The sequence below is a fragment of the Orcinus orca genome, chromosome 3 (genome assembly GCF_937001465.1).
Source record: "Orcinus orca chromosome 3, mOrcOrc1.1, whole genome shotgun sequence".
NCBI lineage: Eukaryota > Metazoa > Chordata > Mammalia > Artiodactyla > Delphinidae > Orcinus > Orcinus orca.
The window spans coordinates 126353506-126381082 of record NC_064561.1 but is presented as its reverse complement, the minus strand read 5'-3'; the positions used below and the strand labels follow the sequence as shown (position 1 = coordinate 126381082).

Genomic DNA, 27577 nt, shown 5'->3' with positions numbered 1-27577 from the left:
GTTGAGGGGAAGTTGAGTACAAAAGACAAATTACATCACAAAGTGGTAAGGCAGCAGAAACTGATAATGGAAGCTCTGGGTCTGGGCTCACCAGCGTGGAGTCATACACAGATGACCAGATCTCGGCGTGTTTTGGAGCCTTTCTAATCAGAATTTGTAACTATGGCTACCAACTGGAAGCAAGCAGGAAGTCTAGCCTTGGGCTGAATGTCTGATGCTTAATATGTTTCCCTGGATTTTCCTTTACTTAGCAAGCAGGTAACTTGCCAAATTCTCTTCTGGCTGAGTCTTTAAAGGTATATTTAAGGATGAAATTCTTTTGCGACTAGTGTGATTCACTGAATTCTTGCTTGTGCAAAATGCCGCACTGGTTGCTATGGAAGAATACAAAAATATAAGACAGTCCCTGACCTTGAAGAAAATCCCATTTAATTTAGGAGACATGAGACATATAGAGTAAACATGGTATAAGTGAGACTACAAATGAGATTTGTAAGCAGTTTCTCATCACTCAGTTGTCTGTTCAGATGCAACTTTTCAAAACCAGGCCCTCCTGGCTCCCCTTTTAAAAACAATGGCTTGCCCCACCTCCATATCACCTTCTAGCCCTTTATCCTGATATGGCTTTATGACATTTATCACTATCTGAAATTAAATTTTTTTGAATTCAATTATTAAATTAAATGTTTGCTTGTTTACTCTAGACATACTCAAGACATAATAACCATGAGGACATGGAATTTGTCATGTTCTTTGCTGTATTCCTAGCACCTAAAACCATGTTGAACACACATTAGGTGCTCATTTAATATTTGTTAAATAAAGGAATAAAATACATATTAATCAACTGAAAATGGGCTAAGATAACTTGGATTAATGTAGTGTTTCCCACATTTGCCTTATAAGAATCACCTAAGCAGCTGTCAAAAAAATTCCCTGAAGGTTTTGATTCAGTAAGCCTGGAGTAGGGCCCAGGAATCTGTATTTTAAAGAAGCATCCCAGGTTGACTCTTTTAATGGGGCAGCATTGGAAACACAAGGTTAATGCAGTGATTGATGGTGGGTGAAAGAGAAAACTGAAGTGATAAGAGCAGGTGCCCGAGGTCAGTGGCTGCTCCTTGGAATCATCTGGGGGAGATTTAAAAAGTACTGATGCGTAGATGCACAGATTCCAGATCGAAGAAATTAGAATCTCTGCCAGTGGGTCCTGGATTTGGGCCAGTTTTAAAGTTCCTCAGGTGATTTTCATGATCAGCCAAGGCTGAAAACCCCCTAAGGTCTGTGGAAAGATTTTATCAGTACTCCAAGCATATTGCTAGGTTGTGCTCCAGTGGTGTCCAGCTTCTTGGATCCCTCAGCTGCAACCCTTGATCTCCTAGTCTGGAAGGGACATGTGTAACTCGATTTGTGGTGAACTATAGTAGCTTTTTGCTCTTGTTTTTAAAAAACTGTCATTTAAAGCAACAACTGAATGTAATCTCTTATACTTCATGGCTGGAGTGGAAAACACCTACAAGAATATTTTTATGGTGAGAAAGCCAAGGTGCCCTGAGCAGAGCCTAGATGGGCAGAATTGAGTCACAGAGCCCAAATGCTATGCTTCTAATACAATGAGGAAAGCATAGGAGAACACTGAGTTTCTCTCATGGGCCTGGAGAAAGGTGATAGGTGGCTCAGGAAAGAAAGCCAAGGGGAAGATGTAGAAAGAGTCTATAGATGTAGGTCTCAGCCTGGCTGCGTATTATAATCACTTGGGGAGCTTAAGTCATTACTGATGCCCAGACATTCTCAAAGATTCTGCTGTTATGGATATAGGGGTGTGTGTGTGTGTGTGTGTGTGTGTGTGTGTGTGTGTGTGTGATGCAGCAGCGTTGTTAATCAGAGGTTTACAGAGAAAGGGGGGAGCCTGGTAACTTACTCCTCACAGAAACAAAAGCTACTATGTGCCAGCCACTGGGATGCCCGCTTTGCACAGATTATCTCATTTAATTCTCAGGAACATCTCAGGAGGGAGGCACCTTGGTAGCTCCATTTCAGACATGGAATGAGACCTAGGGAGGGTCACAAGGTTCCATAACCAGTGAGTGGTGGAGCCAGGATGTCAGGTGAGTCTGCGCTCATACCCACCGTCCTATACTGCTTCAGCCAGAGCAGGGTCTAAAGAGAACATCCTTGAGGAGAAATTCCCTGTGGTAGGGGTCATGTCCAGTCAACCTTAGGTTGTTTGCTGTGCTGTGCTATCACTCCTTTCCCTTTACCACCAAGCCTTCAGTGAAGCCTGCGCCACAAGAGCGGGGGTGGGTGGGGCTTTGGGGGAAGGACCAGGGGGGTGAGATTAGCATGCGGTAGAGAGATTTGGGGGTGAGGACAGCACTAGTGGCTGCGAGCAATGCCCAGGTACCAAGCTGACCGGCTTGCTGATGGAATTTCATAGAAAAGCAGCTACAGGGACTTCCCTGGTGGTCCAGTGGTTGGGACTTCCCCTTCCAACGCACGGGGTGCGGGTTTGATCCCTGGTTGGGGAGCTAAGATCCCACATGCCTCCGGGGCCAAAAGACGAAAACATAAAATAGAAGCAATATTGTAACAAATTCAATAAAGACTTTAAAAATGGTCCACATCAAAAAAACTAAAAAAAAAAAAAGAAAGAAAGAAAGGAAAGCAGCTACAATGGGAGAGCCCATTCTTGGGAAAATGTAGAACAACAGGGGTACCTAAAGTCAGGGAGGTGGTGGGCTTTGCCCTGTACATTGACTGAGGGACTCAAGTCATTCTACTTGGCTTCTAAAGGAAAAGGAGATGCACGGCTACAGAGACTTAGGGCTCTCTGGTTTACATTACTACACATAATCATTCGTGGCACAGAGCTAAGCTCTTCCAAATTTCACTGTTTACTCCTTTTTTCACCCTGGTTTTTTATTTGGCTGAGAACCAACATTTTTTTTCTTTCCTTTTTAAAAAAATTGAAGTATAGTTGATTTATAATGGTGTATTAGTTTCAAGGAATTATATATATACAATATATATATGTATATATATTATATATATGTATATGTGTGTGTATATATATATATATATTTTTTATTTTTTTAAGGTACGCGGGCCTCTCACTGTCGCGGCCCCTCCCGTTGCGGAGCACAGGCTCCGGACGCGCAGGCTTAGCGGCCATGGCTCACGGGCCCAGCCGGATCCTCCCAGACCGGGGCACGAACCCGTGTCCCCTGCATCGGCAGGCGGACTCTCAACCACTGTGCCACCAGGGAAGCCCTATATTCTTTTTCAGATTCTTTTCAATTATAGGTTATTACAAGACATTGAGGACCAATATTTTCTTAAACCTCTTCATTTCCATCACCAGCATTGCTTTTGGGGCCATTTTTACCCACGAGATATAGAAACATAGTTTTTGTTTCGTTTAATCATTTCACGACAGTTAATGAGTAGGCAGTAATGAACAGAGAACAAAAAAGCTGTGCTGAGATGAATGTGCTGGGGGATTGGCGAGGCTCACCACCAACTAGGTGACTTGCCTTACCACTTCCTTGCCTCCAGCTTTGAAGGACATGAGCCAACGTCATATCTCAGCCACAATGCCATGGAACTTCAAGGTGTCTTGTGAACAGCGAAAAACAGAAATGTTAACTGCTTTTACCTTTAGAAGTACCACTCTTTACATTACAGCTTCAAATGTTTGCATCTACTGCTCCTACTTTAAAGTCCCTAGCAGAGTAGCCTAAATGAAAGAATATGAACTTACAAATATGTCCAAGGAATCTAGACGTTAACTATGTAGCTTTTACTCGGGATTTTAAATGGAGGCGACTTGATTTGACATGGCCTCAAATTCTGTTCCTCTTATTTAGGTGGTAAGAGAACTGGGGACATGAGAACATTATGATTAAGTTTAAGCAGATAACACATATATATAGAATCTAAAAAAAAAAGGGGGGGCTCTGATGAACGTAGGGGCAGGACAGGAATAAAGATGCAGACGTAGAGAATGGACTTGAGGACATGGGAAGGGGGAAGGGTAAGTTGGGACAAAGTGAGAGTGGTGTGGACATATATACACTACCAAATGTAAAATAGATAGTGGGAAGCAGCTGCATAGCACAGGGAGATCAGCTCGGTGCTTTGTGACCACCTAGAGGGGTGGGATAGGGAGGGTGGGAGGGAGACACAGGAGGGAGGGGATATGGGGATATATGTATACATATAGCTGATTCACTTTGTTATACAGCAGAAGCTAACACACCACTGTAAAGCAATTATACTCCAATAAAGATGTTTAAAAAAATGTAACTACAAAGAAAAGTACATAATTCTAAATACATTTCTGTGATTGCATTAAAAAAAAAAAGTTTAAGCAGAAACTTACCACATGAGATGAGAATAAATAGAAGACGAGGGAGTCCAAAGAAATACACGTGGAGGTTACGTGCTATCAGCCCTCACAGTCTTGAGAATCCAAAGGGACTTAAAATACAAGTCCTATGGGCACATGCATTCAATTAACAAGGTAGTTTTCTGTGAAAATTGAGTTTGGGCAATATCTCAGATGAATAAACTTTACACATTCTTTATGCCTGAAACTCCCTAGATTGAAAAGGAGAGAGCCCAAGAGCAGACACCAATGTATTCATATTGAAACTCTTCCAGTAAGACTTCTGTATTCCATTTTCTACCAATGAGTATCTCCGTCTGTCCTGCCTGTCATCCACCAAAGTGAGCAAACACTGACACCTCAGAATGTGTAGGTGGCAGAAGTAGGGTCACTGTCACTCAGAGTGATGTTCACAGTTTTAATCATAACATATTTTCAGGCAGATAATTTTGGTTGAGACAGAGGAAATATATGATACCTAACAGCATGAGTTGTGAAGCCAGATTACCAGGTTCGAATCCCAGCTCTACCACTTGGTAGCTGTGTGACTTTGGGCCAAGTTACTTCATCCTATACCTCAGTTTCCTCATCTATAAAATGCGGATATTTCCTACCTCATAGGGTGTGGTGAATATTAAATGAGTTAACACATTGGAAGTGCTTATAACAATGACTGGTATATGTTAAGTGCTCAATAAATATTAGCTCTTACCCCACCCCTGCCCCTGCCTTACATAGGTTTTTTTTTTTAAAAATAAATTTATTTATTTATTTTTGGCTGTGTTGGGTCTTTGTTGCTGCACATGGGCTTTCTCTAGTGGTGAGCAGGGACTACCCTTCGTTGTGGTGCACGGGCTTCTCACTGCGGTGGCTTCTCTTGTTGCGGAGCACGGGCTCTAGGTGCGTGGGCTTCAGTAGTTGCGGCACGCCGGCTCAGTAGCTGTGGCTCGTGGGCTCTGGGGCGCAGGCTCAGTAGTTGTGGTGCACGGGCTTAGTTGCTCCGAGGCATGTGGGATCTTCCTGGACCAGGGCTCGAACCTGTGTCCTCTGCATTGGCAGGCAGATTCTTAACCACTGCACTGCCAGGGAAGCCCCAGGGCTTTTTTTTAACTGGCAGTGTGGAGTTTGTACATCTGACTACTTTCCCGCACATGGGCATGTACTTCTCGCAGCCAGTCAAACCACTTCCCTGGCTAGTGACTGCTTTGGAACAAGCAGATGGCACAATTTTGTCTAATGACATACAATTTCCTGGGGTGGTGGTGTTCAGGGAAGGTTTCTTCCCAAAAGACGTGCATTGGAAGAAAATTTTCCTTCCTTCTTCTAATAATGCTGTTTCTGCATGTATACCTGCCTATAACAGCAGAGCCATCTCGGCACTGTGAAGGGAGCTGGAAGAAAGATGGAAACAATCATGATATCGTTAAATTAAAGAATTAACCAACCCCCAAATTCCTACCTCTGGACTTAATATATGAAATAATACATTTTCCATTATGAGTATGGTTTTCTGTTATCATACTTGAAAACACCCTGATTGATACTTCTTGAGTATCTAGTATGTTTGAGATATTTTATTAGAAACACAAAGTGCAAAACCCTAAACCTGACCTCGACAAGTTTTCCAGCTACTTGAGGGAGATGAGCCATTGAAAGAAAACTAATACCAAGCAGTAAATATTAAGTGCTTGGCCTGAGAAAGCAGCACAGGAGGTCATATATGAGGAGAGGGCTCAAAGATGGACATAGATGGACAGATGGGAACATTCCCGGTAGTATAAACAAAATGTTGGGTAGAGTTAGGGATTGTATTAGTTTGTCAGGGCTGCCATAACGAAATACTACAAACTGGGTGGCTTAAACAACAGAAAATTATTTCTCAAAGTTCTGGCGGCTAGAAGTCCAAGATCAAAGCGTCAGCAGGGCTGATTTCATTCTGAGTCCTCTCTCCTTTGTTTGCAGATGGCTGCGTTTTTGCTGTGTTCCTTATGGTCTTTTGTCTGTTCACATGCACCCCCGGTATCCCTTTGTATGTCCAAAGTTTTTCATGTAAGGACACCAGTCAGACTGCATTAGGACCTACTTTAATTGCCTTATTTTAATTTAATAGTCTCTTTAAAGGTCCTATCTCTAAATACAGTCACATTCTGAGATACTGAGGGTTAGGACCTCAACATATGAATTTGGAAAGGGCACAATTTCAGTCTATAAAAGGGACGAAGAAGGAGCTTAAGAGTGAGTAGAAGGTTAGAGATGGCTGGAGATGAAGCTGGAAGGTTACATCAGGACCAGAGAGCTAGGGGCCTCAAACGTTGGGCCTAGATTTTACTCTCGCAGTAGCAGCAGGGAAGTAAAACAGACCCTTAGGAAGAATAATTTGCCGGAGCGTGCTGCAGGTTTTTATAAGGCAAAGAACCGGGGTGAGAGAAACGGGATAGGGCTGCACATAGTCTAGTCCTGATAAAGGACTGAGCTCAGGAGGGGAATTCGAAGTGACTGACTGAAAGAGAAATGGAGAACGAAAGGACAAGATGTATGCTTGGACATTCCCAGCAATCAGGCCAGGGGAGGCTTATGCTGTAAATTCAAGTCTTAAAAGGAAGTGTTGTGGGGCTTCCCTGGTGGCGCAGTGGTTGAGAGTCCGCCTGCCGATGCAGGGGACACGGGTTTGTGCCCTGGTCTGGAAGGATCCCACGTGCCGCAGAGCGGCTGGGCCCGTGAGCCATGGCCGCTGAGCCTGCGCGTCCGGAGCCTGTGCTCCGCAACAGGAGAGGCCCCAGCAGTGAGAGGCCCACCGCAAAAAAAAAAAAAAAGGAAGTTTTGTGAGTCCTGGGACATTGGGGTTCCAGCTTTCTAATATTTAGGAGTACCTGTCTGAAAGGGAATAGGATTCCTTGTTGGGTATGGAGTATCCTGGAGATATTCAGGAACTTAGTTTTATAGAAAGGATACAAATATCAGAGAAGATTGCATTATTAGATATTCTTGGAAGTCCCTCGTATGGCTTAGGGTCCAGAAGCTTGTTTCATTTAGAACACAGAATAGGCAAAACATCTAGCCAATACCCCGAATCACCCAATCATCTCACAGGGAAGATCTGAGGTAAGGTAGCTCTCCGGACCCCAACCCTGCTTGAAGTAGACCCTTTTGTTTAGTTTGGGCAATACTCAACATGCCTCCACTAGGTGTTAAGTCAGTTGCCAGTTGGTATACTTAATGTTAAATGAGCTTGGAAAACTAAATTTAAGAATTTGATCACTAAAATGAAAACTCAGAATTGCAAGACTTCTTATATTATAAACTTAGAATGTATGACTTTTCTAAATTATAATCACTAAACAAAATACCTGCTTTTAAGTTATTTTTTTAAAAATATTTTTAAATTACAAAAGAAATGTGTGCGTGGCTTTTTTTTTAAGTTGAAAGTAAACTGTAATATATCCTTCCAACTTCCCCAGTCCCTTAGGGACGGGCACTGCAATTTTATTTGTAGCATTCCAGACCTTTTACTTGACATCTCCCACACCACACACATACTTATACATACAAATACACATTTCATAGCTTATAAAGTAGATATACCACACATAATATAAAAATATGTATATTTATATGGCTATATAAATATAGCCATATAAATATATATATTATACATGCACTCAAAGGCATATAATTTTCTTTAAACTTTTTATTTTATATTGGAGTATAGCCGATTGACAATGTTGTGACAGTTTCAGGTACACAGCAAAGGGACTCAGCCGTACATATACATGTATCCATTCTCCCCCAAACTTCCCTACCACAGAGGCAGAAAGGCATATAATTTTTATTTAACACAACCAGGATTTGTACTAAATACTGTCTAACAACTTGCATTTTTCAGTTACTTATATATATATAAGTATATTGTATATTTATATACATTGTATATATTTCCCACGTTAGTACATATATTCCCAAATGGCCCATGTTTTAAATATCTCCTTAAGTAATGAAAGCCAAATAGACCCCCTCAGGTATATTATTCAAAAATTAGAAAAATAGGGTAGTCTAAGAAAATGATAATGGAACAATAAAATTCTTGTCAGTTCTCAAACATTACAACATGTAGGGTTCACTTTATCCTGAACATTTTCAATGGACCCTCAAAGGAAGAAAAATAAAATGATCTGTCTTTACACTTTTATGAATAGGCAAACATTTTCAGGTGCTATCTTTTCAGATATTTAAAATTTTTATCTGAATACAAAGAATAAACACAGAGTACCAATTTCAAAGTTGCCAAAGGGTGCATGTAGTTAAAAGTCTTCCTTTCCCCTTAGTTCCCCAGTCCCATAATTCTTCTCTCCACAAGCAACTGTTGACAAGTTTCTTGTGTATTCTAAAGATATTTAAGATTCTGTACATTTAAAATAAGAAAATATCAAAAAGCAACACCATATTGCTCCTCCCCATCCCCCCCCCCAAAGTTCTAGCACTTGCTAGGGTAATTTTTATTGCAATTTTGACCTGTCTACTCAAATGAGAGAGAAGTGACAGAATTAGGCCACAGAGTTAAAAAGCATATTTGGGAGCCTGGGGTAATGACAGATAAGAATAAGATGGCTATCAAAGGATTAAGAAAGACCCGTATAAAGAAAGCTTATAAAAACTTACAAAGCTCTTGAATATAGCGCTTTTTAAAAAAAAAATCTTCATGACAGTGTAGCAAACATTAAAGATGAAATATATCCTATTTAAAATAATCAGCCCCCGAATCAACACTTGATTCATTTATTCATTTTTTGTTCTCAGACTTAGCACAGCTACAATTCTATCTACACTAAATTTTGTGAAACTTAAGACAAACCTCTTTCATAATTTTACATTTTCATTTCAACATAAATTCTAAAATAAATGGGGGAAGGTAGTAGGACTTTAAGTTCTTTTTTTTTAAGTAGATTTACTTTACCAGGGACTTTTCAGGACCAATAGTCACTCCTATTTGTATTCTTACTTCCCATAAGGAACAACTGTTATTTATGCAAAGGCAGAGGTGTTGATTTAAAGATTTGTTTGAAGTTTATTTTAGTAAAAAGAAAGCCAGAGAGTCAATATTGTTTATGTCAAAAACGTCTTTATTTTAATTGCAAAAAACGATTAATCTTACTACAATAGTGGAAGAGTTATATTTTTTCTTAAAACAGTAAACACATCTTAAGTAGTAACTCATAAAGTGTGTATTAAACAGGCCCACCAGCCCACACACAACAAAATATGAACATTGGTTAATAATATGAAAAAATACCTAATAAATTATTAAGAAAACAAGGCTTTAGAATGTTAGCTCCTCACATTCCACATAGAACTTCCAATGCTCATCCATTATATGGCATGGGAGAAATTCCTGATCGCTGATTAACAGTATTTCATTTATTTGAAGATAATGTGGGATGCTTTTCATTGACCCTTTGGAAGTTCCTGTTTGAAGAAGAGTCAACAAATTAAAAACTGTCTTTTAAAAAATAAGATTTAAAGATGATACAAACAGATGGAGAGATATACCATGTTCTTGGATTGGAAGAATCAACACTGTGAAAATGACTATACTACCCAAAGCAATCTACAGATTCAATGCAATCCCTATCAAACTACCAATGGCATTTTTCACAGAATTAGAACAAAAAATTTCACAATTTGTATGGAAACACAAAAGACCCCGAACAGCCAAAGCAATCTTGAGAAAGAAAAATGGAGCTGGAGGAATCAGGCTCCCCGACTTCAGACTATACTACACAGTTACAGTAATCAAGACAGTATGGTACTGGCAAAAAAACAGAAATATAGAGCAATGGAACAGGATAGAAAACCCAGAGACAAACCCATGCACGTATGGTCACCTTATTTTTGATAAAGGAGGCAAGAATATACAGTGGAGAAAAGACAGCCTCTTCAGTAAGTGGTGCTGGGAAAACTGGAGAGCTACATGTAAAAGAATGAAATTAGAACACTCCCTAACACCATACACAAAAATAAACTCAAAATGGATTAAAGACCTAAATGTAAGGCCAGACACTATCAAACTTAGAGGAAAACACAGGCAGAACACTCTATGACATAAATCACAGCAAGATCCTTTTTGACCCACCTCCTAGAGAAATGGAAATAAAAACAGAAATAAACAAATGGGACCTAATGAAACTTAAAAGCTTTTGCACAGCAAAGGAAACCATAAAAAAGATGAAAAGGCAACCATCAGAACGGGAGAAAATATTTGCAAACGAAGGAACTGACAAAAGATTAATCTCCAATATTTACAAGCAGCTCATGCAGCTCAATATCAACAAACAACCCAATACAAAAATGGGCAGAAGACCTAAATAGATATTTCTCCAAAGAAGATATACAGATTGCCAACAAACACATGAAAGGATGCTCAACATCACTAATCATTAGAGAAATGCAAATCAAAATTACAATGAGGTATCACCTCACACTGGTCAGAATGGCCATCAAAAACTCTACAAACAATAAATGCTGGAGAGGGTGTGGAGAAAAGGGAACCCTCTTACACTGTTGGTGGGAATGTAAATTGATACAGTCATTATGGAGAACAGTATGGAGGTTCCTTAAAAAACTAAAGATAGAACTACTATACAACCCAGCAATCCCACTACTGGGCATATACCCTGAGAAAACCATAATTCAAAAAGAGTCATGTACCACAATGTTCATTGCAGCTCTATTTACAATAGCCAGGACATGGAAGCAACCTAAGTGTCCACGGACAGATGAATGGATAAAGAAGATGTGGCACATATACATATAATGGAATATTACTCAGCCATAAAAAGAAATGAAATTGAGTTATTTGTAGTGAGGTGGATGGACCTAGAGACTGTCACACAAAGTAAGTCAGAACGAGAAAAACAAATACTGTATGTTAACATATATATATGGAATCTAAAAAAAAAAAGGTTATGAAGAACCTAGAGGCAGGACAGGAATAAAGACGCAGATGTAGAGAATGGACTTGAGGACACGGGGAGGGGGAAGGGTGAGCTGGGAAGAAGTGAGAGATTAGCATGGACTTATATACACTACCAAATGTAAAACAGATAGCTAGTGGGAAACAGCCACATAGCACAGGGAGATCAGCTTGGTGCTTTGCGACCACCTAGAGGGATGGGATAGGGAGGGTGGGAGCGAGACGGAGGAGGGAGGAGATATGGGGATATATGTATGGCTGATTCACTTTGTTATAAAGTAGAAACAAACATCCCATCGTAGAGCAATTATACTCTAATAAAGATGTTAAAAAAATAAATTTTTAAAAAGGTAAAAAATAAGATTTAAATTTACTTATTACGAACCCTAGACCCTAGTCAAGTCTATGAGCACATATAACAGGTTTTCTGACCAGGTCATTCTTCACTCACTCCATTTTCTATACCCAAGATAAAGCTGTAAATCAGCACTGACCTATCTTGGAAGAAAGAAGCCTGTTTGCAGTCTAAAACACCAAGGCAAAAAATGGATAACTGAAGCTTCTGAAGGTAGTTATACAAAGCCCCTCTGTGCCTCAATTTCCAATAAATTGAGAATAAAACAGTTGTAAAGATTAAATGAGATACTGCATGTGAAATGCCTGTCGACTGCCTAATACAGAGCAACCACTCAATAAATAGTAGCTGCTATTATTATAGCAGGTAGTTATTACTAAAAAGAGTGTTAGGCTGGAAGATGGATGATCAATTTTCTAGGTCACACAAACTTGGTTGTGATCTCAAGCAAGTTATATGGCTTATCTAGATTTCCATCGCCTCTGAGAGGTGAGAGAGTTGATGATCAGCAGGGTCCCTTTTAGCTCTGCCAGTTTAAGAGCCAATGATACTAAAACTGGCTTCTTTAAGCTCCCTGACAGTCTCAGAGATTCCTTTCTTGGAGACTGGCTATATGAGCTATACGTCATTCAAATAGTTGAATCTTATTCCAAGGTTAGCACCAACATGCTATCTGTGTGACCTCAGCCAGACAGTTTCAGATAGACGTATGTATAGTCCAAGTGCTTTGTTCATAATTCTAAGCAGTACAAATGTTTACACGGTTACACATCTGCATGGATATCTGGCGCTCCTGATAAAGTACCCATTTATCCTTCTAATGGTGATCCCACCCTAATTTGCCTCTGGAGGACAATCCCTTTCCCCACACTTGGTCCATGTGCTTCTGGTGGAATTGTTCTGAACTGTGTGGCTGAACCACACTGACTCCATTTTGTCAGCTCCATCTTAGGTCTGCAGTCCTATCCCTTCCCTTTCTGCATGACTGTACTTTAGCCTACTCACAAGGAATGCGCCCAAGCCAGCTTTTACCTTTGTCTTCATCTGATATGAAAACTGGAAGAATGCCTTTGCTGACGCAGATAGTTAACAGTTCTCTATCAGCTTACCCTTGTCTTCAACTGATATGAAAACTGGAAGAATGCCTTTTGCTGATGCAGGTAGTTAACAGTCATGAGACCCCTCAGGGAAGGGCAGGGAGGAAAAACAGGGGTTCCTGTCAGTGTGGACCAACCACACTTCTCCCAAGTGGTCAGATTCTGTTTTTAGCTTTGGTCCCTTTAAATCCTCCTTACCCTTTTCAGAGGCAGAGTCGGCTAGGAATGCTTCTGGATCATCTCTGCCTGATCCTTCCTACCCGTATGTAAGTTACCCACAATAAACTTCACAATTACCCTTTACGGAGTTGCCTGCTTAGTTTTTTGGTCTGAAAGTTCTTGTTCAGTTCAGGGGATATAATTCACTATCTCTTCCTTCCAACATTCATCTCCTGATTTGTTTAGATCTAGGCCAATCAGTGAACAGGCATTGATTCAGGGTAAGAACACAACCCATTCGGAGTGAAGTTACATGCAATGAGATCTTTGTTTCGCCTTCTGGGAAAGAGTCACATCCAAATTCTTGCCCTCTGGACTTGAATCTGGAAGCATGTAGTTCTGGGATGATGAGAGGAGAGGCTGCTACCATGGAGCTGAGAAATGGAAAGCAAGAAAAACTGGGTGCTCAGTCATGCTCTGTGAACACTGGCTTAAGCCTGAAGAACCTACTCCTGGTCTTTCATGTACATGAGTCAATAAAATTCCTTTTTATGGGGGGTGTAAGCCAGTCTGATTTGGGTTTTAAACTGTTACTTACAACCCAAAGAATTTAAACTGTTTTACACATGGTCCATATGTAAACAAAATAATCCCCTCATTAGCAGGTTTGTTTTATAGACTATCTGAAGCAAGGTACCTCACAAAAGTTGGGAGTGGAGAGCATTCATCCTTCAGGAAAAGCCCATGGAAATAAGGCTTTAAATATTAATTTAAATTAATTTTGCTAATATTAGCTTAGTTTCATCAGAGCAAGGATGGGCCTGTATGCACAAAAACCCTATTCTCTTTCCAGTGAATGGGCCTTGCCTTAAAAGTCACAGACCCAAACATGGGCACTTGTAAGAGATGGCCAAGAGCACCTGAATAGCTTTATCTTGTTTGTAACCAGAAATTATCACCATAGGGCTCACATAGAGAAGGTCACCAACAAAAGTGCAGAATGATAAGCAGTAGCTCCACAGGAAGCAACCTGCCCATCTTCCCAACTGACATGCTGGAAACAGAGTGGCCCAAACTTGGGATGCTGAGATGATATAACAAAAGTGTTTGAAAAACAGTATTTTCAGATGGACATTTGTTAACCTATTAACCCACAGAAGTGGAGTTTGGAGTTTTCAATAAAGTAATGCTAATGTTAAAACTTTTTTTCCTTTTGCCTTACCATTCCCATCATTCACCTTTGTCAAATGATAAAATAACACTTATGTGAAAGTTTTCTGTAAAATTGTAAAGTGTTATTCAATACCGCTTTGCACTCTAAACTAGCTTTGCTTGGAGCTGATCTGGCTCTCTCTCTCCCTTACGTGCTGTAATAAATTAAGATAAAGGGACCATTTTAGGCCCACCTTCTTTTTTTTAAGCAGGGCTGACTTTATCACTAAAGTCAGTAGGGTGTGATGGCCTTGATTTATAACTTTCTCAACAGGTTAGCCATGATATATCCACAAAAGTTATTTGGTTGATATTCTGTCTAGTGGCTATTCACATGGCTTCTCTTTCAAAGGAACAGAGGTCATGGCAGCCAAAATCCCACCCCCAGATCCACTTAATTTCACTGTCAGCATAATACACTCCTGACTTTCCTGTAATCTGCAGGACTTTAGGAAAACTGTAAGTGGCTCTGTGGTAACAGAAGGAGCCACTTCCTGGGTAAGCCCATAGACATGAAATTCTGGGGACATACATATCACACCACAAAACTCAGTATTAAGAACATCCCCCAGTTTCTCACAGAATAGCCTCTTTTCCATAATTATCAGACTGGAAGAAACAAAGACCATTCCTTACAAAACACCTGTTCTCATCTCCTTTACCTCTCATCTTCTGCTGCCTTTTCTTTCTCCTCTACCACCTCTTCCACAACAGGAATCTCTGAACTCCATCTGCCACTGCATTCCCACCCGTTTCATTCCAGCCCATGCTACCAGGATCCGGCACCTTTGGCTGACCACAACTTCTAGCTTCCAGATTTCTTTGTTGTTACCCACAATTCCCAATATATTGGGATGGGGTGGGCAACAAAACAAAAAACACATTCATACAGAAAACTGAGCTAAACAGGGTAATCCTCATATAAGAAAATGTAAGAATACAGCAAACTGATTTCAAATTTATGATCCCAGTTTGAATTGTGTTAAGTAACTATACAACTGCTACATTATCTTATTATATAATAGTACAAGCTTCAAAATTATTTGAATCATTCCAGGCAAATAACATTCAGGAAAGTTAAAGACGAAGAACTTCACTAGCTTTTCTTCCTTTTTTGAAGTTGAGTAAACCTTTTCTCCATGTCTACATATGGAAAGCATACCTGAAAGCATCAATGCCAGTATGTAATAGTTTTAAAACTCTTTGCTTTTTCTTTTCATAAAAAATTAAACATACATGCAGTGTACTACAGCTACTTAAAATAAGTAAAAATATACTGTGGTTTGTATTATCAATCTTCTGAGAAATAAGTAATAACCTGTTACTACAGCAGCTGAGAACACAGTTCTAGAATTGAGATTCTCTTCTGTGGGCCCTAGTCTGGGCTCACTCTGCATGTCTCCTGCTTTCAGGGTCTTTAGAACTGTTTTCAGTGTTTTACTTTTGTATATACTCTAAATTTGGTCCGAAGGTATGGTTTTCCTGCAATCCTCTCCCTGCCCCAACTCCCCTGCTGCCCAGGTAACCAACGATAACAACCCAGGGTATATCATATCCTTCTATAGCTTGTTTCTATGCTCTAATAGTCATATCACACATTTGTCCATCACTTTTCAATACTTTAATCCTTGTACAACCATGTGAGACAAGAAAGGGAAAGAATCCAAGTAGTTAGGAAACTGGGATTTAGATTTTTTTTGATTTAATAATTCATTTATAGTACTCAATATACTGTTACTTAACAGGAACTTAATAGGTTGCACAAAATACAGGCACTTAAATATAAAAGAACAGTGAACTAGTTTCCTCACCAATGCAGTCTATACTCTTACTACAATACTTGCTACTCCCACCAAGCTTTGGGCCAGTTAGCATAGCAACAAATAAAGGGACTGCAGGAAGCACACACTTAAAAGACATGTTTCCAAATTGGAAGCTCCCAAACACTGGAGTTTTGCTTCCATAGCTAAGAGGGAATGAAGCAGCAAGATTCAGATATTGGATGTAAAACGTTTAAATTTAATATACTTTATAGGAAATGATTTTACTTTGGGTCCATTAGTAAATTGTTACTGTTCCATGGAAAGATCTTAGAAAAACTAAGCTGTTGTGATCTGCAGCAATATGAACTGACAGGTACGGCACTGTAATACCAGGAGCAAACACACACATAGTCTTAAGCAGTCTGACAATATCAACTATTCATTTTTCCCAGTCCTCACCGTGGGGAGGATTAAGTGGACTAGTGCTCGGAAGTTCAGTTCTGCTTAAGGGGCCAGACACCTGTGGCTCTGGAGCCTCAAAGAAACAAAGAGGAATAGGAGGATTTAAAAAAGAAGTTCTGTCACTGAAAGAATTTTTGTGAATGAGGTAAAGAGAAATTAGAACCCTGAGAGATAGTAACTTAATCCGTTATTTGGTCAAATAATTACCATCTTCTTTGCAATGATAACTAAGGACATCTACTTGTAGCTTTGTGACAAAGAATTTTTCCATCAGAACTGTGAAAACCACCAATTCACCCCATTAGAAGGTAGGAGCCCATCTCCCTTTAATTTTCACTTTTACTTGGGGTAGATTCCCTAGGCAAAGTCAGTGCCCTCTGAGATCTAGAAATAAAATTTCTAAACCGTAGCACATTTAGCAGCCCAGTACAACTAGGAAGATGGCCATTTAATCGGACATTTGTCTTTTCTTGTTGTCCCTAAGCCCCAACAGGAAATGCACAGCTAAGGAACTACGGAACCATTCTGCTTATGGACAAGGTAGGGAGAAATAAATCTCCCTCAAGTAATATCACCAGACTTTAGATATTCTGCACAAGTCTGCTTAAAATGAATTGATAGATTCATTAGTAGGCAAAAGAATGGGCTCATGCAACTATTCATGTTATCCAGTGGCCAAAACCGGCACTTCAAAATGACATACTAGTTAGGTTAAAAATAATTTAACTTTTACTGTTCTTTTTCCTCTGTTTTTGGGGGGGTTTTTTACAGTAAAAGAGAACCTTTAATGTATGTCATGAAAACGTCTTTTATACCAGATTTCAATGACCACTAAAAATTCAATAAATAATGTGAGATAAAATAATTTTTAGACAAAGTAGAGAGGGTTTATGAATGAAGGAAATTCTAAAGGATATAACACGGGAAGGAAACTTGTCCTAGATGGAAAGTTTGAGAAGTGAAATAGAACGGAGAGCAAATAAAGTAGTAAATATGTAGATAAATCCAAATGAACATTGACACTTAAAAACAATACACAATACAAATACTACATATGATAATACACAATTATGTAAGGCTGATGAATTTTTTTTAAACATCTTTATTGGAGCATAATTGCTTTAAAATGGTGTGTTAGTTTCTGCTGTATAACAAAGTGAATCAGTATACATATATCCCCATAACTCCTCCCTCTTGCATCTTCCTCCCTCCCACCCTCCCTATCCCACCCCTCTAGGTGGAAACAAAGCACCAGGCTGATCTCCCTGTGCTATGCAGCTGCTTCCCACTAGCTATCTATTTTACATTTGGTAGTGTATATATGTCCATGCCACTCTCTCACTTCGTCCCAGCTTCCCCTTCCCCTTCCCTGTGTCCTCAAGTCCATTCCCTACGTCTGCGTCTTTATTCCTGTCCTGCCCCTAGGTTCTTCGGAACCATTTTTTCTTTTTTAGATTCCATACATTTGTGTTAGCATACGGTATTTGTTTTTCTCTTTCTGACTTACTTCACTCTGTATGACAGTCTCTAGGTCCATCCACCTCACTACAAATAACTCAATTTCGTTTCTTTTCCTCTGTTTTTGAAAAAAATTCCCTTAAAATATCAAAAGCAAAAATAATCAGATTCATTATTTTAACTGATGGTTCACTTCTGACACATCCCTAACCCATCTTACTCCTCTGGTTCTCAGTTTTATCATCTGCAAAACAGGTCCGAGACTAGCTGATCTATTAGGTTCACTTCTAACTTGAAAATTATTGAACTCAGACTTCCAGAACTTGTGCTTACAAACTAAGCATTCCAAATTTCATTACGATTATGGAATGAAACATCACTTGCTCTAGTTACAAATGAAAATGAACATACTTATGTATACATTCTCATCCTGAATCAGAAATATAATTCCAATCAAAGGCAAAATGATTAAGAATAATTTTAATGAATTGTAAAAATACATCTGCTCTAGTTATGATGGGGGAAAAATTCTACTATGGCTATTTAAATACAAAGTTCAGGGACTTTCCTGGTGGCGCAGTGGTTAAGAATCCACCTGCCAATGCAGGGGACACGGGTTCAAGCCCTAGTCCGGGAAGATCCCACATGCCACAGAGCAACTAAGCCCATGTGCCACAACTATTGAGCCTGTGCTCTAGAGCCCACGAGCCTCAACTACTGAGCCCACACACCGCAACTACTGAAGCCTGCGTGCCTAGAGCCCATGCTCCGCAACAAGAGAAGCCACTGCAATAGAAGCCCGCGCACCACAATGAAGAGTAGCCCCCGCTCGCTGCAACTAGAGAAAGCCCATGCGCAGCAACGAAGGCCCAATGCAGCCAAAGAAAAAAAAATAAAGTTCAGTGTCTTCTGATAAATGAAGGATCCTAAAGGATAAATATGGTGATAGAGTATTACATGATTGGATATCTAAAACTAAATTAATAATTTTGCACAGATTTACATTGATAATATCAAAAGCCATCTGTGAAACTGTACTGGCATCAAGAAACAGACTTGATTATTATATTTAGAAGTTTAAAACTATTTAGGCCCTCATTGTTCAGGGGAAAATTGAAATTAATAGGTGGTTCTTTAAGCTGAATTGGATTTGAGATACTTGATTTTATATGTAAAGTGTTCAGGTTTTCTGTGTCTCTGTCGTACAGACGTGAACCTTGGAGTTCTACTAAAAAGAAGCTCCTAAATGTCCTAATGCATGTAAAATAATCTGGCAGGGGGTCTGGCACATGGCAAATGCTCAACAGGTAATTTGTTTTCTTCTCTTTCCTCCCCTACCAGTAGATATAAAATACCAGGATGAAAAAACATACGATTAAAATAATGAAAAAGGATCAGGAGTTTAAACAGGAGCTGAAATAAACACCCTGTGCTCTGTTATCAGGCACCCATCTTCCTTGGCTGTTTAAGAAGTTCTTAACCACATAAAACAGAAGCACCTGTGAATGTTTGTGTTCTATTACATATACTTTTACAGAGAAATGAAGCACAATAACAGCACTGAAATGAAGAAAACTCTTTCTTTAAAGTCATTTATTCACAACAGATTATAAGTAGGTCAAAGACCGTTTTCATTAAAAACAAAAAAAGTCTATTTTTTCCCTGAAAAAGCATATTCTATTTCAAATGAACAAGTGATGTTAGATCTTCCTGAGAGCAAATTATAAATTATATAATCAGTGTGCATTAAATGATAGCCTGGGAAAAGAAAGGCCTCAGGAGATACTCTTTTTTTGTTTGTTTGCTTTGCTTAGATGAATACATTCAAGCTTCATGTGTTTTGAGTGTCTTGGTACTATGGTGACAGGGGACATAAACATATAAAACTGGCTTTCCAGGTAAATAATGAAATGTGATCTATATTAACAGAATGTTTTTCTAAAGAACTTTGTGAAAAATATGTCAATATTTTTATACATAATGTTCACATTATGTAATAGAAGTTTTGGGAATGTTCATTTTTCCCATTCCAATATATACTGAAATATTGATGAAGATTCCCTCAATAACACAAAGGAGGAACCACAGACAAGTAGGCAGAGGGGAGAGAGGCTTGGGACGAAGCTGTGAAATTTTAAGGGAAAATGCATCATAGACTCACTCCATTTTAAAGCTTATAAAGATCTTTAGAGATAGATACTTCAGGGATTTCATCAACATTTCGTGAACAGAACTTCATTTTTAAAGATTAGCATTGGTATGTTTAGAATCTTTCATTAGAAACAACATATATCCTCAAATGTGTTAATATACCACATTTTAACATCCTGGAGTCTATCAATACATTGCCTCAAGTTGCCAGGTTAACTAGTTTTTGTGTAGAACTCAAATAAATAAAAAGCTCTTCCATTATCTCTGACTTACTGAAGCAAGTCATTTTATCATTTATCTTCATGATTCATGATTTTCTTGATACCATGAATCTAAAATGATATGTAGAAGTAAACTGGATGAGGGGAAAGGAGAAATAGTTCTCTTTGAAATTTCTGGTTGAGAAAAATGTGGAGGGCCATCATTCTTTTTTCTTTTTTTTTGAAGTATAGTTGATTTACAATGTTGTGTTAGTTTCTGGTATACAGCAAAGTGATTCAGTTATACATATATATATTCTTTTTCATCTTCTTTTCCATTATGGTTTATTAAAGGATACTGAATATAGTTCCCCATGCTATACAGTAGGACATTGTTGTTTATCTATTTTACATATAGCAGTTTGTATCTGCTAGTCCCAAACTCCTAATTCATCCCTCCCCCACCACCCCCTTTCCCCTTTGGTAACCATAAGTTTGTTCCCTGTCTGTTAGTCTGTTTCTGTTTCACAAATAAGTTCATCTGTGTCATATTTTACATTCTACATATAAGTGATATCAGGTGGCACATGTCTTTCTCTTTCTGACTTACTTCACTTAGTATGATAATCTCTAGGTCGATTCATGTTGCCGCAAATGGCATTATTTCATTCTTTTTTATGGCTGAGTAGTAATTATGTATATATACTACATCTTCTTTATCCATTCATCTGTTGCCGATGGACACTTAGGTTGCTTCCATGTCTTGGCTATTGTAAATAGTGCTGCTGTGAACATAGGGGTGCATGTATCTTTTCGGATTATAGCTTTGTCCAGATGTATGCCCAGGAATGGGATTGCTGGATCATATGGCAACTCTATTTTTAGTTTTTTAAGGAATCTCCATACTGTTCTCCATAGTGGCTGCACCAATTTACATTCTCACCAACAGTGTAGGAGGGTTCCCTTTTTCCCACACCTCTCCAGCATTTGTTATTTGTAAACTTTTTAATGATGGTCATTCTGACAGGTGTGAGGTGATACTTCATTGTGGTTTTGATTTGCATTTCTCTAATAATTAGCGACACTGAGCATCTTTTCATGTGCCTATTGGCCATCAGTATGTCTTCTTTGGTGAAATGTCTATTTAGGTCTCTGCCCAGTTTTTGATTGGGTTTTTTGTTTTTTTGTTGTTGAGTTGTATGAGCTGTTTGTGTATTTTGGAAATTAAGCCTGAAGGGCCATCACTCTTATACCTCACAGTTAGACAGAAAATTCAGATAAGGGAGATTAATTCAGATAAAGGAGATAGTATTAACTAACCAAAATCCCATTTACCATTTGTTGAATTCTTCACCACAAATTCTGTTATAGCCTGTGAGATCTAGGAATGTCCACCTATGAGGACCGTCAACTGTAAGTAAATTCAGTTTTAAAATAAGCAGTCCTTTGGATCATGTTCATGTTTCCATTCACTCATTCATTTATTCAATGAACATTTTACTTGGAAGCTACTATATGCCAGGCATTGGGAATATAATAGGAAGCAAGAGCCCACAAAAATCTCTCTGAACTCAAAGATCTTCTCAGTCTATCGGGGGTTAAGATTAGGTAATCAGCAATTATTTATAATATAGAGTGATATACATAAGATTTAACCATCTATTTACACAGTAGTATGCTAGAAACTATACAGTTAAAAACTTAAATAAAACTGAAAGTTTCTCTTTTTCTCTTTTTTTCACCTTGTCCAAATTTCATTTTTTCCAACAGTTATTTGCTTGGTTCCTGTACTAGGTCATCTAAACAAGGAATGTCTGAAAGTGAAAGGGAGTGGTACTAATAATTTTTCTGGATTAGGGACTGCCCTGGTCAAATGGGGATACATGGTCATCCTAGTTATGGGAAATGTAAATATCTCTTCCTAGTCCACTATTTCCAAAAAACAGTATTCTGAAGAGTGTGATCATCAAAAAGCATAAGAGAACAGATATGTTCATGATCTGAAGTAGGCAATTAAATCCATGTGGACATGTTTTTCCTTTAGACTATGGTCTCTATGATGTCACAGCCACAACTTCCATTACCACATTTTGATATGCAGAAGAGGGGAAAAGATTCTCTCCAGAATGCTTTGCTTGTAATAAGGTTAGAGACTTTACATTTTTCTAACTTAGCAGGTCTTTGGATTTCTGTCAGGTACCACAAAACCAGGTACAAAAGAATCCTAACTCAAAGATGCTCAAACAAAACTTCAACAGCAGCCTACGGATGCCTGCAGGGACCTGTCTATAGATTCCTAGGTCCAGATCAAGGTAGCAAGATGCTGGTTGGCATACTGGCGCCTCCACAGTTCTCAAATTAGCACTAACATTTTCTGAAATATCTAAAGGAAAGAAAATTCAGGATTTCTGGACAGAAATTAGTAACAAGAAACTGTTTATACTGCAGGCAACAGAAGCAGCAATTCAGAACCCATTTTTTATTTCATGCTCATTTAGCAGAGGAACTGTGAGCCCTCTGAGGAAGAAGACGCATGGCTGGGGTTGGAAATACGTGCCTGGAGCTAGAAAATCTGAGGAGCAGATATGCTTTCTGATATGAGGAAGAACCTATATTTCTGCTTTGACTCTTAAGGATAGAAACTAGGAGAAAGGGTTTGCTTGACTTTCCTTCAAGTGTGTGTGCGCACGTGCACGAGGCAGAGAGACGAGAGGGACAAGAGAGACAGAGAGACAGAGGGCTTGAGTGTACAAGCACAAAAGTGGGTGTGCTTTGGAATCAAAGTGAAGGGCTGAATATTAAGAATTTTCAAATTATTACCTGCATAAGAAATCAGATACCACTAGTCATTCAAAGTCAACAGTCAGGCTGGCTGCATAAGAATCACTCCTAAAAACTCAGGTTCCTTGGCCTATCTCTAAGATTAGATTAGGTAAGGAACCAAAGACCATGAATTACTACAACTCCTTCCAGTTTCGTAAGCTCTTTAACTTCCCCACAATTGTTTTATTTTATGTGTTTCCCCAAAATGATGAAAAATACTTTTGAGGCTATCCTTAGAAAACAGGGGAAAATGCATCTTATTCTGAAGCCAGTTTTTGAGACAAAGGTTAGAGTGACTTCAGTATAAACTTAGGAAAGTACTTTGAATTACTGGGATTTGTTGTAAGGAAAGGAGTAACCCTGGGAAACCCCTGGTTAGAGGCTTGTGATAGTAATCCTGTTTGGTTCTTGACTCTGGTTGTCACAGAATTATCATTTTTTGTTTTGTACCTCCTCTCCTCATATATTGTCCCCAACTGGTCTAAGACAGGGAAACGGGGGGAAAAAGAGGGTGCACTGCAGCAGAGAAGGGTGATATAACATTAGTTATGTCTGCTTTTCATAAATGTGTACCGCCCTTTCCAATCAAAATCGGCTGCTGACTGGTGAAGACCACATTCTCTTCAGTTTTCTGAAGGTTTATTAGTGTACCCTAACAAGCAAAGACTTAATTCTAGTATCTAGGATCTATTTTTAGAAAATATGGAAAACTAACCAAATCATGCCTGCAGGAAGGAAAAAAATACCATTTTTCCCTTTTACATGACACTTAAAAAAAATCTACCTAAAGTAAGCACATCACAGATTCCGAGAAAGGAATTGTGAGAGAAGGTGTCATTCTTCTAGAATTTAAGTTAAACGGTGTTTAAACGGAGTGCTGTAAACAAACAGAAAATAACAAGTTTTGGTGGAGATGTGGGGAAACTGGAACCCTTGTACATTGCTGGTAGGAATGTAAAATGATTCAGTTGCTGTGGAAAACAGTAATGGCTGTTCCCTCAAAAGTTAAACATATAATAACTATATAATATAGCAATTCCACTCCTTGGTATACACGCAAAAGAACTGAAAACAGGTATCCAAACAAATATACGTATATATCTGTTAATGGCAGCACTATGTCCAACAGCCAGAAAGTGGAAACCCAAATGTCCATCAAAGGATGAATAAATAAGTAAACTGTGGTTTATATATATATGTAATGGAAGCCATAAAAAGGAATGAAGTACTATTACAATGTAGATAATCCTTAAAAGCATTATGCTAAGTGAAAGGTGCCATACACAAAAGGTCATATATTGAAGGATTCCATTTATATAATATATTCAGACTAGGCAAATCCATGCAGACAGGAAGCAGACTGGTAGTTCTCAGGGACTAGAGAGAGTGGGGAATGGGAAGTAACTGCTGAATGGGAAGTAACTGCTGAATGGGTATGGGTTTCTTTCTGGGGTGATGAAACTGTTTTGGAACTACACAGAGTTGGTGGTTGTAAAACACTGTCAATGTACTAAATGCCACTGAATTGTTCACTTTAAAATGTTTATTTGAATATCATGTGAATTTAACCTGAATGGAAAAAAAAAAAGACAAGTGCAATGCCTTCTCAGCAGATGTGGGTGTGTTTTCCCCACAACTAAGAAACAGGTGTTGGTCTGCACATACCTGGAAGACAAGGTTGATGTTGCTGAGGTACCAAGTTTGGGTCTGGAGGCAAGGGTAATTCCTCAGAAATATACTTTAAAAGTTCCTTCCCCTGGTATGTTACCTGCACATAATTAAACACAGAACTTCAAAATCATATATTTTATCAGAAGCAAATACAGCTTTCTCCTGCAAATTGTAACTCCAGTAAAGTATTGATTGTTGTACATTATGTACTGGAAAACTAGCCCACAGCCAAATCTGGGCTGCCATCTTTTTGTAAATAAAGTTTTACTAGAACACAGTGATTCCCATTCATTTACTTAACATCTATGGCTGCTTTTATGCTACAGCAGGATGGAGTAGTTTTGACAGAGACCATATGCTCACAAAGCCTGAAATATGTATTATCTGGCCCTTTACAGAAAAAATTGCTGATCCCTGATATGTACCATTAATTCTCTCATATGTTCACTTATTCAACATATATTAATCCAGCACCTGCTACTTTATAACTTTAAAAAATTAATGTTGCATTAATAAAATTAAGTCATAAAAGTAAAATGGTACTTTTCTAGAAATCAGATACACAGCTGGTTACATTAACTGCATTTTAGGTCTATACATCAAAGTTTTTTTGTTTTTCTTGGTTTGTTTTTGAACTTAGTTATTGTGTATCAGCCCAAAAGGTCAGAGCTTAGAAATATGTACATACAAATGGGCTGGACTGAGGTAGACTGGCAAACACCTGCCAGAAATGTTCTGAGTCCAAGGGTCTTTGCGTCCTCCGGACCTAGTTCTAGAGCAGTCTAATAGTATACTCCCAGAAGCTAGGTTCACTATGGTTAAACCAGCAAGTCTCAACTTGGACATCCCTTCCTCCAGGATGCCTTCCTATAACTGCTAAGCTCAAGTAATGACCCTCCTCTAGGATCCCATAAAGTCTGTGCTCATATTTCTGTCAAGGCACTTATCCCACTTAAAGGAAATTATGTATTAATGTGTCCGTTTCCATTGAACTATAGGCTCCTTGAAGAAGGATCTGTATAATATTAATTTTTATTCTCTAGCTCTTCATATAGTGCCTGACAATACTAAGAAAAAGCTCTTAAGTCCAAGCTCTTAAGCAAAATTCTTAAATTCTCTGAGCCTGAGTTTGTGCATCTGTTAAATGAGTATCTCCAGATTTTTAAGTTGGGAGGAGTAAAGGAGATAATATATATGATAATATATACTTTTGGCATGCTGTCTAGCACACCCTGAGTGCTCAGTAAATGCTTGTTACTGAACAGAGCGAGGAAGGCCTAAGGAATACAGAATGGTTAGGCAGACTTTTAGCTCAATCCTATGACTAAACAAAGCTTGGTAATGTTAATGGAACAGACCTGGCCTACTCAGTATGCTAAACCCTCCTCACTTGCCAGGGAAAAAGAGCGGTGAGGCCACTGAATGCCACCTGTCATTTCTCCAAACAACTGACAGTTAACAACAATGGATTTTGAACATTTATCCAAAAACAGCAGAATATACATTCTTTTCAAGTGCACATGGAACATTTTCCAGGACAGATCACATACTAGGCAACAAAACAAATCTCAATAAATTTAAGAAGACTAAAATCATATCAAGCATCTTTTACCAACCACAACACTATGTGACTAGAAATCAACTACAAGAAAAAAAACTGCAAAATATCCTCACAAACACGTGGAGGCTAAACAATATGCTACTAAACAACCAAAAATTCACTGAAGAAAGCAAAGAAGAAAAAAAAATACCTAGAGACAAATGAAAACAAAATCATGATGATCCAAAATCTATGGGATGCAGCAAAAGCAGTTGTAACAGGGAAGTTTATAGTGACACAAGCTTACCTCAGGAAACAAGAAAAAATCTCAAATAAATGACCTAATCTTACATCTAAAGAAACTAGAGAAAGAAGAACAAACAAAACCTAAAGTTTGTAGACGGAAAGAAATCATAAGGATTAGAGCAGAAATAAATGACACAGAGACTAAAAAATAGAAAAAGTCAATGAAACTAAAATCTGGTTCTTTGAAAAGATAACATTGATAAACCTTTAGTCAGACTTATCAAGAAAAAAAGGGAGAGGGCCCAAGTCAATAAAATCAGAAATGAAAAGGAGAAGTTACAACCAACACCACAGAAATACCAAGGATCTTAAGAGACTACAAACAACTACATGCCAATAAAATGGACAATCTAGAATGGACAAATTCTTAGAAATGTACAATCTCCCCACACTAAACTAGGAAGAAGTAGAAAATCTGAATAGACCAATTACCAGTAATGAAATTGAATCAGTAATTTAAAAACTCCCAACAAACAAAAGTAAAGGACCAGATGGCTTCACAGGTGAATTCTACCAAACATTTAGAGAAGAGTTAACACCTATCCTTCTCAAACTATTCCAAAAAACTGCAGAGAAAGGAACACTTTCGAACTCATTCTAGAAGGCCAGCATCACACTGATACCAAAACCAGACAAGATATCACAAAAAAACCTCACAAAATTACAGCTAATATCACTGATAAACACAGACACAAAAATCCTCACAAAATATTAGCAAACAGAATCCAACAATACATTAAGAGGACCATACACCATGATCAAGTGGGATTTATCCTAGGGATGCAAGGGTTTTTTGATGTCTGCAAATCGATCAATGTGATATACTATATTAACAAACTGAAGAATAAAAATCATATGATCATCTCAATAGATGCAGAAAAAGCTTTGACCAAATTCAACATCCATTTATAATAAAAACACTCCAGAAAGTGGGCACAGAGGGAATATACCTCAACATAATAAAGATCACATATGACAAACCCATAGTTAACATCATACTCATGGTGCAAAGCTGAAAGCATTTCCTCT

General features: G+C 38.6%; 1 protein-coding gene across 8 annotated transcripts in view; it reads right to left on the bottom strand.

Annotated features, from left to right (window-relative positions):
- Positions 1–5144: 5144 nt before the first annotated feature.
- The window catches only part of ANKRD31 (ankyrin repeat domain 31), a 134009-nt gene continuing 111576 nt past the window's right edge, over positions 5145–27577 (bottom strand). For 4 of the 8 annotated variants that reach the window (XM_049707673.1, XM_049707676.1, XM_033430032.2 and 1 more), the window contains 2 exons: positions 24697–24799; positions 20690–22591 (listed from right to left, as the gene is read on the bottom strand). In XM_049707673.1, the coding sequence (XP_049563630.1) occupies positions 22401–22591; positions 24697–24799 (294 nt within the window). In that variant the 3' untranslated portion in view covers positions 20690–22400. Of the gene's footprint in view, positions 5776–9480; positions 13397–20689; positions 22592–24696; positions 24800–27577 lie in introns of those variants that run through there. The other 4 variants (XM_049707675.1, XM_033430034.2, XM_049707677.1 and 1 more) reach the window with 4 other exon arrangements.